We start from the raw sequence: 14,862 nt of genomic DNA on the forward strand, positions 1-14,862 counted from the left end.
CAGATATTTTATACACAAAGCAGATAAAGTTTAGGGACACCCAGGTGCCTCAGTCAGCTGAGAATCAGCTCTTGATTTTGGCCCTGGTGGTGATGTCAGGGTCGTGGGATCAAGCCCCACATCAGGCTCTGCGCTTGGTGTGGAGTCTGCTTGTCCCACGCCCTCTGCTCCACGCTCTGTAAAATAAATAAGATCTTTTTTAAAAAAAATGATTAAAGTTTCATTTTTTAGTAAACATAAATCAAGTGCTTCGTTGGATTTTTTTTTTTTACTGAAGTGATTCTGGAATTATTGCAATGACTCAGAAGCTTTGGGAAGAAAAGATGCAGAGATAGGCTGGCTTTTTGTTTATTTAAGATTTTTTCTTTTTTAATTTATCTGAACACCCAGTGGAGGGCTCGAACTCACACCCAGAGAGCAAGAGTTGTGTGCTCTGCTGACTGAGCCAGCCAGCGTGCCCCGGCGATAGTCTGGTTTTACAAGGGGTGTAAACACCTAGTTTTTAAATATGCATATACTTTATTATTTGTTAATGAAGTAATAGGTCTTTACGGGCAAGCATTTCCGTGGTCGTGTGACGCTCGTCACACCCACACTCCTATGTTTTCGGAGGGTTCTTGTCATTGCCTTGGTTTGAGCACGCAGCAGCTGCTGTGACTGCCATCACGGGGGCGGGTGGCCCTGGACAGCCACGGCGCAGTGACCAGTAGTTCTTTATCTTTTTAAGTAAACTCAATCCCACACGTGGGACTCGAACTCAGGACTCCAGGATCAAGGGTCCCTTACTCTCCCAGCTGAGCCCCCCAGGCACCCCCGTAATGATCCGTTTGAAAAGTACACACGAAGCCACACACAGTCCTTGTAACTCATTTGTTCTACACGCGGTCTTTTTACCTGCCTCGATTATTTGTGCTCTTAATAAATACATACAGTGGCTTGGGCTTTTCATACATTGAAAATACATAACACCAGGAGTCCTAGCAAGGAGATCTATTTAAGGTGGAAAATGTATTTATAAAAAAATTACCTTGCCATGGTATTTTAATTATGTCCTAAAATAATTCCCAGCCTCTTTAAGATTAGGAAAGAGTTTTGAAATGTATTTCCCTCAGTAATGTCAACGCATTCTAACATTGTAATTTACAGGGAAGTGAATGTCACAGCCTGTGGAGAAGGACATTTTAATCACGTTAATGGTATCATATATAGAGTTAATGATTCCTTGTGAGTCGTAGATGGGGAAAGTTATGTACATACCATTAGTTACTTGAGTGACTTTTATTGGACTATTTTTCTCATCTTTTGGAAGTCGTCGAGTGCCTGTGTTCAGTTTTTCAGATAGTTATATCTTATTTCCTAGTATAAAAAAAGTAACATTTATTTAAATTGAGATCTTTTTTCTCATATCAAACTAACTTTATTTTCAGAGTTCTACGTGTCATTTCCAGTAATTGTGAGATTTTCATAAGATTTTTCTCTACAGAGCTTCAAATTTTAGAGGGTATGCTTTAAACTGTAATTATAAAAATAATTTTTTCACCAAATACTTCTGACATCTATCGAAATGGAGGAGGATCATCAGGAAGGGGGCTAGAAAGTGGACAAGACTGTGGTAAAAATAGCAAAAAGCACTCTGAGAAAATACATAATTAAAATTTCAAATAGGCAGTGTGTAATCCAAAGCTGTGGTTCACAAGGCTGCTGAGGTGAGGTCCCGCTGGTTTGAAGGGAGGGAGTACCAGCCATTAGAACTCGGCCCGTTGGGTCATTCTGGCCTGTCCTCTAAACGGTCTCGGCCTGTCCCTCAGACCTGGCTCATTGGGCATGGGCCAGCCCTGGTCTTCCCTGACCTGTTTCTGTTAACAGAGGGGCCCCGGCCCTGCTAGGTCCTTGTCATCACTCGGGCAAGTCCAAAGAGCTGAAAAGACATCAGAAAGCTGAAGGCCATGCCCTTTGGAGTCTGGAGAGGTAAACTGCGGGCACACACACCCACACGTGTGCGCATGCTTTGCATGCGTGAATAGGGAAATGTCCCCAGGCCTTCTGCATGAGGCTTGTGCAAGGACAGACCCTGGAGAAGACTGACTGCAGTGGGAACCACATCTCTCCATGGTAGCTGGGCGGGGGCCAGAGTGGGTCCGGGAAATGACAGGGGCGCAGGGTGCGAGTGATAGGACGGAGCCCAAACCACACACTCGTGTAGAGAGAGCAGGTTACTCGGGAAAGGAGAAGCTAAGCCGTGATGGTACAGAATTAATGGGATATCCAAGTGGGAAAAGTTAAAAAGATCTATCTCTTACCACACACAAAAGTAAACTCCAAATAAATTAAAACGATTTTTGAATTCCAGAAAATAGAGTAAATTCTTAACGACTCAGGGTAGAAAAGCATTCTTTAAATCTTTCAGGGAGAAATGAATAAATTTAACTACTTTAAAACTTGAAACATATACAACCAAAACACCATAAACAGTATTAAAAAGAGACCACAGGGGCACCTGGGTGGCCTAGTCAGTTGAGTGTCTGCCTTCAGCTCAGGTCATGATCTCAGGGTCCTGGGATCGAGTCCGGGGTCCAGCTCTCTGCCCAGTGGAGACCTGCTGCCCCTTCTGTGCGCCCACCCCCCGCTTGTGCTCACTTTTACTCTGTCTCTCTCTTTCTCTGGAATGAATAATAAAATCTTTTAAAGTGAATATTAATACACATTAATACCTTCCAACCATGCATAAGAAACAAAAACAGCCCAGTAGGAAAAAGGCAGATGGTATGGAGAGGCCGTTCACAGAAACCACATAGCCTATAGACATGGGAACGCTTGTCCTTGCTGGGTGTCCCAGAGACGTGGCACGTTTCAGCAGCCGCAGGCGTCTGTGGCAGCGGAGAACGAGCTGGACTGCCTGCTCTGTACCACCCGCCCCCATCATTTCTGCCTGCAATCCTGTACTGCAGGAAAACACTCGTACCCGTGCATGGAAGGATGTGCTCAAGAATGTTTGTTCCTGTGTTTGTATTAGCCCAAAATTTTATTGGAAAACCTTAGCTCTGAGCGGGAAGAAGAAAGTGGTGCTGCGCAGTCAGTTAAACCCTTTGGAGCTGTTGAAACACGTGCTGGAAAGCCGTGTTCGTCAGTGTAAGTAGATTTCCCTGACAGCGCCAAGCCATCAGAGCAGCGTGCAAAAAGGCTGCCATCGCGGGCCCGCGTGTGTCAGTGCTTGAAAACGAGCCGATAATCCCTGGGCCACAGCTCTGCGTCCAGGGCAGCCCTGAAGCCCTGGCCGTGTTTGGCAGCGAAGCCGCCCTGACCCGGCGTATTTGCTGCCTGCCTTCTGTCTCTCCCCTGCTCCCCTGCTCTGCAGGGCAGAGTGAGCCGGGAGAGCCCCTTCCAGCTGGCGCAGCCTCCTGTGGCCTCCGTGCTCCTGCAGGCCGTCACCTCCTGCCTGGGCGTCCCTCTGGTCCTTGGCCCTGGGTGCGGCTCCATCCCTCCTCGGTCGTCCTGGCCCATCTGCACCTGTGCAGGTCGCCCCTCTCTAGGGCCTCCCATTACTGCCGGGCTCCTGGTGGATAAGATAGTTATGGGCTTTGCTGATCCCACTTGGTGTGAACAAAAATATTCTTGTCTGGAAATATTTTTGTTTTTGTTTATTTAAGATTATTTATTTGGGTGGGGAGCCAAGCGTGGGGGTGGGGAGGGGCAGAGAGAGAGGGAGAAGCGGACACCCAGCTGAACAGGGAGCCCAACACAGGGCTTGATCCCAGGACCCTGTGAGATCATGAACCCAGCCGGAGGCAAACACAATCAGCTGAGCCGCCCAGGGCCCCTGGAAATCTTTCCGAAATATCAAAGTACACTCGAATTATACACAAAGAAATACTTTATATTCTCTTATCAGGAGAAAAAATTTACTTGGGTAAATGTAAATGCTAAATGCTAAATTTGTCTAACAACTTCTTAGTTTTCTTTCCTCTTTCTTTTTTTCTTTTTAAACTGTGGTATGAGGAAAACCTACTGGCATGTGTGGTTCCTGAACCAGAAGATAATCCATATCCAGCTTAGCCTTTAAAGGAGCCGTGCTGAGTGTGCGCCGGCCCTCAACGGCAGTGAGCCTGTGCAGCGGGAGGAGGTCTGCGTCCCTCTAGCACTTGCCTCTCTCCCAGGCTCCTTGTTCTCAAACAGGCAGCCAAGGAGGGCAGGGAGGCACCCACAACCCTGCCCCATGCTGCTCATTGTCTTGAGGAATTAGGTCATTCTGACTCCGGGAAAACTGGCCGTCAGGTTAGTGTAAGTTTGCTGAGATGGTGCTGTAGACCAGCCGTGTTGGTCAGACGGGGGCTAGCCCAGCACGGAGCAGCTTAGGAGCCACACCTGTCCTCGTGCGTCTCCTGCACTCACTCACCTTCGGGAAGTCGTGGGGAGAGGCTGTAACAGGAGCACAGACATTCTGCTTTCTCTTCCCAGTTAGGAAAGAAGCTGCTTTTTAAGATTTCCATTTACTGGAAAATGAATCATTAAGATGATGGGTTTGGGCTTCACTTTTAATAGTTGTGTTCCAGTTGGGGATGTAGAAGACATCACAGTGTGTGAAATCATAGCAAGAGCTGAGGCTTTTTATATGATACATTTTATTATTTTTAATCATTTATGGAGCCCTTCATGTTCACAGAGTACCTGCAAATAATTTTATTACACATTTAAATGTTTTATTGGTGGTGGGTATCTGTATATAATAGACATGAAATAAGATAGGAGTCTTTACTGTGTTGTAAATGTTTGTTTCAGAACATATAAATACCCATGATCAGATTTCCTCATTTATATAGGTTTTGCGCACGCACGGATTCCGAGTGCCTTTGAGGGCTGTCAGATGGCGTCGAGCTTGCCGGGGCGGCGCTGTGTCAGGCAGCTCCTTCTGCCGCTCAGTCCTGCCCCCCGAGACAGAACCTCTCCGCGTGCCGTAGCAGCCACAGCCACCAGCTATACCTGCACACTGGGTTTTTTAAGAGTTTTATCTCAACAAGCATTAATTTGGCTCCTGCGTAAAGCACTATCCCCGGTCATCAGCGGGCGCGTGCGTCCCTTCCGTGTAGGGCGGAGGTGGATGGACACACCATCCATGTCTAGGTGGCCACGACACGACGTTCTCGTCTGCTAGTGCTCGTCGCCCCTGGTGCAGCCTGTCCTTTCGTTCAAAGCCCTCTGCCCTCCTTTTACGAACAGCATCTTAGTCCAGAAAAATTGTTCGCGCGACCACCGTCTGTTAACATTTAGTGTCTCTGTGTGTGTGCGGTATGTCTACGTGTGACTACGGATACTTGTATGTACGGATGTGTACGTGTAGTAGACCGAACTTCACCTCACAGCTGTTGATGATTTTGTGTCTTTTTAACATATCTTAAGCGTTGCCTGATACTAAAGTGTCCGACTTACAAATGTTATTTACTACGTAATCTGATACAGTTGTAAATAACTTTGGGATGGGCCACTTTGTTGAGAAATCCCTTCTGCATATGTGATTATTTCTTCAGTAGGGGTGCTGGGAGAGCGGTTAGGTTGGAGCCTGACGGTTGGGAGGCTTGTTAGTGCACGCTGGGTTCCCGAAGCTTCCTCCCATGAACATTTACCAGCAGTGCGCAGACGTGCTTGCTTTCGTGTCCCCGTGTCAGCTCGGACGTGCATCTTCTCTGAAATTGTTCTTTATCATTTCTTAGGCTAGCAATGGCATTTGTTGCCTTTTTTTTTTTTTTTTCCAGCTAATAAAGATCAATCACTAATAAGTCATCATTTACTTCTCTTTCATTATTAGTGTACCGTTTTTCAACAACATTTTTGTAGTTCTGTGAACTTACTATTTCACCATTTTTTGGGCACATGTACATGGTAGGTATAATGCTGAGGAAGTACTTTTAGAAGTTAAAAAGCACACGCTCAACAAGGCCATGGGCCCCGGAGCTCACCTAGAAGGAGACAAGACCGTTAACATTAACGCAGAACGGCAGGCTGTCCTTGATTCCCGTGCAGAATGGGTGAGACAGACTGTACCCCGCAGTACAGTCTTAACCCTTTCCTCGTTGTCAGTCCCCCGAACAGCATTTTTCCACTTTGTTTCCTAATTGTTCACCTCCCCCCTCAGCCCCAAATGAAGGAGAACACTAAGGAATACAATTTGGTTGGGTAGGGTTCATCTTTGGAGGGCCGTTAATTATTAGCCAAGAACCAAATTCCATCCCCTTGGGGGCTGTAGCCCCACCGGAATGTGTGTGCGGGGGAATTAGCAGGAGGGCTCACCGGGGGCAAGAGAGGGGTCGCGAAGCTCGAGTCTGAGCCAGGATGTAGGGTGGCCGTCTGCCACCGGTAGCTGGAGGAGAGAGGGATGAGCAGGTGGGACAGGTGTGAGAGCGGTTCCAGCTTCCCCACAAACTCTGCCCTCATTTCCACCTCCAGGGCGGCCAGCTGACGTCACAAGGGCGTGACTGAGGCCCGGTTGAGTTACCAGGTAGTAAGTCACTGAGGTCACATGGGTAGTAGTAGCTAAAGGGGGTCTGCCTGCTTGTCTTCTCTCCTACCCCTTACCTTCACCTGGTGATGCTGGGTCCGCGCAGATGGCCTGGCCGGGCCACCGAGCCTGCTGGAGAAGTCCCACATCCCAAGTCCGCCTCATGTGACGCTAAATATGACTGCCCATTTCCCAGGGACCTTCAGCGTCGCAGATGTACCCTGCCTTCTAGACTTCACTGGTTCCACGCACCTTTTTAGGTTGTCTCTGCTTCTTTCAAACCCCCACGGCCACCCCCACTCCTGGCTGGGGTTGGAGTGGTCCCCCGCCCCAGCTTAGAGCAGACCTGGAGGCCATTGGACAGTCACCCCCCTCCCAGTGCCAGAGTCCTTCCCTGACTCCTGGGACCTCGTGCTCTTGATTATCCTTTCTGCCTCACGTGCAGTCTTTGTCCAACAGCGAGCGTCCTTCTCTTGCTGTCTCACACAGGAGCGTTCGGTTACAAGGAGGCACAGAGGAAGCACCTGTTCTCTTCCCTACCCCACCGCACCCCCCACCGTTAGCTTGGCGACTCACACTTCACAGGGTCACCTGGCTCACCGTTCCCCTCCTCGTTTTCCACCTGTTTCATTCCGTCTGACTCCCCGTTCCATCTCCCCATCCGACCAGCTCTCAGCTCCCGGGCGATCCTGGTGTCCCTGCGTCTGCCTCCTCAGCAGCCCCGAGCGCTGTGCCCTCCCTGCTCCGCACGCCCTTCCCCCGTGCTCCGGCCTCCCGCTCCCCAGCTACCCTGTGTTGCAGAGTCCTCAGGGCCTGACTCCCTTCTCACCCGTACCCTCTTCACGCAGATCCCTGCACGCTGCCCCAGGCACGCCTCTCTCCCGGACCTCAGACCCACACACACAGCAGCTGCTGCCTTTTCTCTTCCTCTTGAACGTTTCAGAGGCCCCTCACATTCCACATTGTTGGAATCAAATTTCAGAGTCCGAGCTCTGATCCGTTCCAGCCTTCCCTGCCTCCGAGACTGGCCCCGTCGCCACCGCCATCTGGCTGCATGTCACAGTCCCAGGTCCATCCTGCAGCCTCACTCCCCATGCTCCCCACGTCAGACTGTCACCTGGCCTTGTCCCTCTGCCATGTCTGCACCACCCCCCATCACCACGGGTACGGGTGACCTGCCACCACACTTTCCAAGCTTGGCCTGGAGAGGACAGGTGTTTTCTTTAACTCTCCCATCTTTAGCAGACTGAAACTTCCGTAAGATTCGTCTAAATTAAAAATGTGAAAAACACGTACGAGTACAAGCCCATCTTCTGTTACTACTGCATTCGACATCAAATCGGATTCATGCTTCCTCCTCACAGGGACGGGGGCTGGTGTTTCCAGAATGTGGGTAGGACACGTTGCCTATGCTCTTGGAATCCTGCAGAGGCCGGCCTGGCCTTCCCTGCCCCTCGTCCTCACTGCTTCCCCGCGGCCCACGACACCAGGCCTTTGCCCACCGGAGCTCCCCACTGCCCTCCTTGCTGGGTCTCTTGCCCATGCTCAGCTGGAGTTATTTCCTGGGAAGACCACCGAGCACTCTGTTCAGACCTACCGCCCCCAGCAGGAAAGGCCAGCCTGTGTGGCATGGGCAGTTGGGAAGCGAGCAATAATTAATTGCCCCTGGATACAGATCTGCTTAGATACAGACATAGAAGTGGTTCAAATGTGGCAGAATAACTTTCCCTCTCGCTTTTCCACATGTGCAGTTAGAATATACCCAGCCACACCTACGATGATTCCCCAGAAGTCCAAGCACCGACCTTGGCCTGCGCCCCAGGGAATTCCCCTCGTGGGGCCTGCGGGCTGCTGTCAGGAGAGGCCGGGAGTCGGTCCCCACTCAAAACAGGCCCCTCCATGGCAGGACCCATGCTCGCCGGGTGCTCATCCCAACCTAGGATTCTGGCGGGTGTCGGTGCCAACAGGAGAGGTGGGCGGCGGGGTTAGTACCTGAGAGGTGGGCGGCGCGCTCTGTGTGTGTTACACAGGACCGTGTCGTTCCCTTGCCCAAAGCCCTTCCGCAGCTCCCCAGCCCCTCGGGAGGAGTCTGGATCTCTCGTGGCCTGAGGCCTGCCTTGCTGACATCCCATTCTTGTCCTCAGGCCTGCGCTGTCACTGCCGTGTGCCGGCCACCTGACCGATCGCCGTCCCTCTCGCACATGCAGTCGTCACTCAGGCAGCTCCCCCTCGGCCGGGAGGGTCCTGCCCCTTGACCCCGCTGTTCTCCTTCATGGCTGGGCTCCGGCAGTTTTCCGTCCCTGACATTAAGTCTGGCCCCCAGGTAACATGTTCCCATGGCTTCTTGTTCAGCAGGCACCATGAGCGCACCCAAAGTTATTTCTCTCATCTTTGAAAAAAACCAGTGCCCTATCTGCCTTCCTTGCTAGATCCTGAGATGAATGCATGCCAGGGTGCACGTGGCCCCACGGCCTACTGGGGCCTGCCAGGTGTCGGCCACACACGCAAACGGCGGCGTCTGCGGCGTGCAGAGGCGTTAGCGCCCGGTGTGCTAAGGAGATGGGCAGCCGGCCTCCACTTCTGCCTGCTTGGAAGGCTGCGGCATTCTCTCTGAGGACATCTTGCCGTGTGTTTGCCTGGTGGCCCTCCTGTCTGTCGCATCAGGGCAGAGGATAAACAGAGCAAGTCCCGCTTGATCAGCCGGCGTCCCCGTCATTTTCATGATGGTAAAATGGGATGATGTCAAGCTTGCAAAACCACTTATTTTATTGTCCCACGCAGCTCCTACAGATACAAAGAAATACATCTGGCATATACCATAAAGTTAAATTATTGATTTTAAATTATGAAAATTGCGAAATAAAGTTATTTGGCTGCAGAGGAAAGCAGTCATGGGGGTGGGGGAGCTTTCCCACAGGAGCTGGTGGAGTGAGCGCCGGTGTTCTCTGCGACTGACGAGTCACTGACCTCTACCTCTGAAACTAACGGTACATGACATGTCAATTAATTGAATTCAGATAAAATAAAATTTTAAAAAACAGTTCTCTGCCCTGTGTTCTGTCATTTGTTAAACTTGAATGTTCTTGGGATTTGCTCGTCTCACGCTGCACCTCAGGTTTGGCGCCCTTCCGGCCTGACGACCCGCACAGCGTTGGCAAGTGGCGTCCTCGGTGCTAGCCGCGGTGTGGCCTCGCCGTCACCACCCGGGGTGGCTGGCGCTGGGTCCGGTGCGGCAGGCACCGCGTGTGGGGGTGGCTGTGCTTTTGGTGACGCTTCCTGCTGTGTCTTACAGAGCGGCAAGAACTGGAGAGCAGCGGTTGACCTGTGCGGGCGCCTTCTCACCGCCCACGGCCAAGGCTACGGCAAGAGTGGCCTGCCCACCAGCCACACGGCAGACTCCTTGCAGGTACAGCCCCTTTGGTTGGTCATAAAGTGGGGACACGGAAGGGATGTGACCTTTCATGGCACGAAGAACAACATGAGAACAAAAGTAGATTTTTTCTTAGCCCAAATTTAATATCAACGTGAGTTTAGTCTTCCTTTCCTGATCCCCACTCTGCCTCTGGACCCGGAGCCCCTCTGGGCCCTCAGAGCTGACCGCTCACCCACATCGCCCTGTCCTCTCCGTGCTTCCCCTCTGCCTCCTGCTGTGGCGACTCCCTGCCCTACAGCGCCCGCCCGATGCTGCGCCGTCCACGCCCAGCCCTGCCCGCCCTGCTCTCCCGCCTGCCCGACTCCTGTTCCAGCCCTCCCTCGCACTCACACCCGCGCCCTCTGGACTCCATTCTCAGCAAGGATTGGCAGGTTAGGCCAAATCAGACAAAATCATTTACATCATTTTTCTTAAGCTCAAGAGTAATTTTTATAAACGTGTAATTAGGCACATGTGCTAAGAAGCGGAGCGCAGGCTTTGTTATACTGGGAATCAAGCTCTGCTACAGGATTAGTAGGGAGTAGGAATTTCTGAACCCGACGGTCATAGGTAACCTGTTGTTTCACTTGTCTTCTGTGTTTTAGCTTTGGTTTGTGAGGCTGGCACTGCTGGTGAAGCTGGGCCTTTTCCAGAATGCCGAGATGGAGTTTGAGGCCTTTGGAAATCTAGACCAGCCTGATCTCTATTACGAGTACTACCCTCACGTATACCCGGGGCGAAGGGGTAAGGCAGTGCTGCTCATACTTATGCCTTTACATGTGTTTTACTTTGCTTCGCTTCACACAGAGTAAGCATCCTCCGTTGCCCTAACGTATCCAGTCAGGAAAACCAAGTGAGTAGCCTAGCAGTGAGCCTGACTTACGGTACGACCTCACTCAGGTTTCTAGACATGCTTCTCGGACATCCCCACTACGCAGCCTTTCCCTCTCCGACAGCCCTACTCGGGTACCTGCTGAGGGACAGCGGCAAGGCTCGGTGTTAGACCTGGGTGGTGGTTTTTGTTCCGACTTTCTGACTGTGCCTCCATGTAAGCAGTAATCTACATCATGACCTGCTGCAAACACACACACAGAGCAAACGTTCTTGCAGCAATACTTCATGCCATTGTCTGCTGGTCTCTATCCTGACTTTGATGTGGATAATGTGCTCAAACGCCTGGTTGCAGCCCCGCAGCAGGCCCCAGCCATCATCTGGAAGACGCTGGGCGGCAGCACAGGGTCGTTGTCCGAGGGCAAGAAACTCGGACTGGGGAAGGGAGCGCGCAGAGGACAGAGAGCCTTCAGGGCAGGAGCAGCTTTGAGGTAGAATAGGTGGTTCTTGATGGAGAACTTTGTAGATCTGTCGAAACCTGTCCCGTGTGGCTGTCAAGCGGAAGACAGTTTCGGGAGGACTTGTGCCTTGGTGGCTGAAGGCCAGGGCTCCACTGTCTGGCTTCCTAGTAATCCTGCTCTCTGCTTAGTCGCGTGGGGCCCTGGGCAAGTGATCGGCGCCTCTGTGTCTGGCGTCCTTACCAGGACAGCAGGGCCGATGCTTCCTCGGGCGTTCGTGGCAGTTGGGCAAGGTCTTACACGCAGGGTGTGGCGACGGCAGCGTCGGCTTTTGTCGTGTTCTGTTCTTAGTTCGTCGGGAACACACTGTAGATGACTGCCGTCCTCTGTGAGATCTGCTGGCCAGCATCTGTGGGGTGTAACTGTGGAGGGATAAAGGAAAGCTCTGGTTGTCAGGAGACAGAATCTGAGTCAGAGAGAAAATAGAGTAACAGCGCAGAGAGCACAGAGGCCCGATTAACAGTGAAGATCGTGATGGTCATAGCGTTGTCGGGAACTTACATCAGCGTCTCCCTTGGTTAACATGAGTAGTAGGTGAACGCATGAGACAGAAGTAAAACACGTTTCTCAGCTTCCTCTTGCGCTGTTTTCTCTTAAAACTCGGATCCCGGTTCTGGGGGTGGGGGGTGGGGGAGACACAGGGAAGGAGGAAGCTTTCTCCTCCCACGTGGTGGGGACAGGAGCCAGGCCGATGACCGAGTCTGCCCAGGCTTGAAGGGGGTTTCTAGCACGGTGCTTTCCTTCCTTTTAGCCTCACTAGTGTGGCCAGTCCTGTTTCTTCCTTCTGACTAAGGGAAGTTACCCCTTGTAGAAGAGAAGTGAATGGAAAAGGTGGGTTTTAGTAGCTAAAGCTGGGCAGAAATCAGACCGGTTGGCTTGACGAGCTTGATAGGATGGACATGAAGCAGTGCGGCGAGTGGACTCAGAGGGGAGCAGACCGCAGGCCCCCCTCCAAACCTGTAAAACTTCTTCCCAGCCTGCGGCCTGTCAGGTCGGGGTGGGGACCCGATGGAAGCTGAGAGCCTGGGGGAGCAGTGTTCCTGAGGACAGCCCAGGCTTCTGGTGTCGCCCCCGGTGGAAGAAGTGGGTCAGGGGCTGCCCAGGCCCACCGCCCATCCGTGCCGCCTCCGCTGCAGGAACTGTGACTGCTGTGGGCCCAGCCGGGTCTCTGAGCACGTCTCCTCCCATGTGGCAGCCCCAGGAAGCCGAGGGCTGGTGGGCTCTGTCCGTGGGGCCCGGCTGTGGCGAGCTCCATATTCTGTGCGATGGAGATGAAGACCACGGTGTTCGGAGGCTGTGGCCTTCTCCTAGTTGCTTGGGGGATACTTCTCTAGCTCACAGGTGAACCATTTCCGGCCGTTTGAGCCCCCTCCCGTGTCTGGAAGGCGACGAGCAAACTTCCATCCCAGAAGGAGATCAGTCTCTAGCCACTTCTGATGGCTCTGAAGGAAAGGTGCCCAGGGAGGAGTTAAGGGCAGTGGCCAAGGGGACGTTTGGGTATTTTTCTGCTTGATAAATGATGCCTGGTGACGTTGGTAATCAAGACAGGACAGGATAGGGGACGCCTGGGTGGTTCAGCCCATTGAGCCTCTGCCTTCGGTTCAGGTCATGATCTCAGGGTCCTGGGATCGAGTCCCACATCAGGATCTCTGCTCAGAGGGGAGCCTGCTTCTCCCTCTACCTCCATTCCCCCTGCTTGTACTCTCGCTCACTCTCTCTCCCACACTCTCTCTCTCTGGCAAATAAATAAAATCTTTAAAAATAAATAAATAAAAGGACGAGATATTCTCATACTTACGAGGTACAGCTATGTTTTCCTTTAGCATAAAAAAATGTTTCTTCCCACCCCGCCTGAATGCAGGCAGAGCGCGGCCACCAGGCCCGCCCCCACGGCGTGATTGTGCTCCGGGGTCAGGAGGCTGCCCCCATGCAGATGTGGGGACTGGCAGTGGCGTCGATAGGTGTCTCGTCTGCAGCCGGCAGTACTCAGCTTTGGCTCCACAGGCCCATCTCTCGGGAGATTCAACTGCCAGGTTCCCTAAAGCACACAGCTTCCCAAGGGCTCCGGTTTCCGTCCCTGTTGAGGTCTGTGAGAACGGTAGGTTCCGAATGACTGCGTGCCCACCAGCTGCTTCTGCGTTCACCGCGGGTGTTTAAGATCCAGTAAGAGCCCAGACGGCGGGTGTGTCCTTTGCCGGCCAGGGCTGCTCCCGAGCCTTTCCTCTGTGAGCACAGCAGTAGCTGGCGTGCCCGGGTGGTAATGCTTGCTCTGTCCTGCCGTCCGGAGACCCTGCCCTTCTCCACCCAGCTTCCGGGAGCGCGCCTTGGTGCAGCTGGTGCCGAGCTTCCTGTAAACTGAGGCTGAGGCTTCAGGGTCAGGTGCGGCACTCCCTGTCACCCCAAGCCTCCGTTTGGAGGACATACATTCCCCAGGAAAACACGCTTCTGATTTGGCCGGAAATTAAATTGCACTGGGATGTGGATAAAGAGAAGATAGTAGCCATGCATCATTAAGCAGCTAATTTAAATTATGAAATAGACATAAATCCTCCGTACGTTATCGCTGAAGTGTGTTAACATTCGTCCGCAGCGATATGCTGAAGGTTTACTAACTTTTTTCTCATTTTGTGATGTAACAAGCTTAAATGCAGGATTTTGATTCACTCATTTCATTTTAACTTGCAGTATATAAGCAAAAAAAGTCATTAAGATATGCTTTAAAGAGGAGGCTATACCACTATAAACAAATAAATAAGTTTTATGAACGAGCTTTAATATATTTTATTTAAATATCAGGCATGATTTTACGCATTCAGAATATTATAGCAAAATTGTCCTGAGTAAAAATCATGAAGTGCTTTGTTTTGTTCTTTAAATTTTCATCCCAGAAAGGAAGAGTATTGTGGTCTGATACATGCCTAGCCCTTTCGTAGCTAATTTCTGCCTGTCTCAAGGGTGGAGCGTGTGTGTTTCCAGAAGCTGCACACTGTCCCTTAATCGGTTTGAACGCTCCCTCCTGCTTGAGAGAAAGAACAGCCGTGAGCATTGAGCCGCCCCAGGCCCCACCCTGTCCCCAGGCCTCTGTCCTTACTGCTCCCTCCCTTCAGAGGCACCGCCGGCCCCTGTTGCTCAGGGCCCCAGACGTCAGACAAGGAGCTGCGTGCGTGGCCCTCGCTCGCACTTCCGACAGCAGGGGAGAGCGTTGCTTGAGCCCAGATGCCGTGATGAGCAGCGGAGCAGTGGGGCCTGAGCAGGGTTGACACTTCAGGGGCACACTAGGCCACCGAGCTCTCCCTGTCCTTGTCACCAGGTGCAGGAAACTGCAAAGATCAGTGCTGGTGTTGAGGGTAGAAGATGTCGAATAAGAAGGAAAATGGAGCTCCACGGTGACACCATGTGGCCTCTGCGTCCGGGGGCAGAGAGAAAGAAAGATAAGTGTATTGTAAGGTTTTTTGTTTCCGTAGCGCTCTGATTTTGAGACAGAAGTCCCCTACCCGTGAGCGCCAACTCTGGCCAGTAGGGCCCTCTCCGACCTGGAGACGCCGGCGCACGGGTTGGTTTGCACGGTTGGCCATGTTGGGTCTTTCCGTGTCACTCGCTTCCTGTTCGCC

The 14,862-nt window shown here is 52.0% G+C and overlaps 1 protein-coding gene across 1 annotated transcript in view; it reads left to right on the forward strand.

Annotated features, from left to right (window-relative positions):
* The window catches only part of TRAPPC12 (trafficking protein particle complex 12), a 61,420-nt gene that overhangs the window by 11,364 nt on the left and 35,194 nt on the right, over positions 1-14,862 (forward strand). Inside the window, exons 3-4 of the mRNA XM_032866764.1 lie at positions 9,783-9,896; positions 10,508-10,646. Of these exons, the coding sequence (XP_032722655.1) occupies positions 9,783-9,896; positions 10,508-10,646 (253 nt within the window). The remainder of the gene's footprint in view (positions 1-9,782; positions 9,897-10,507; positions 10,647-14,862) is intronic.

This window comes from Lontra canadensis, unplaced genomic scaffold, assembly GCF_010015895.1.
Source record: "Lontra canadensis isolate GAN:19392208 unplaced genomic scaffold, GSC_riverotter_1.0 scaffold32, whole genome shotgun sequence".
Taxonomy (NCBI): Eukaryota; Metazoa; Chordata; class Mammalia; order Carnivora; family Mustelidae; genus Lontra; species Lontra canadensis.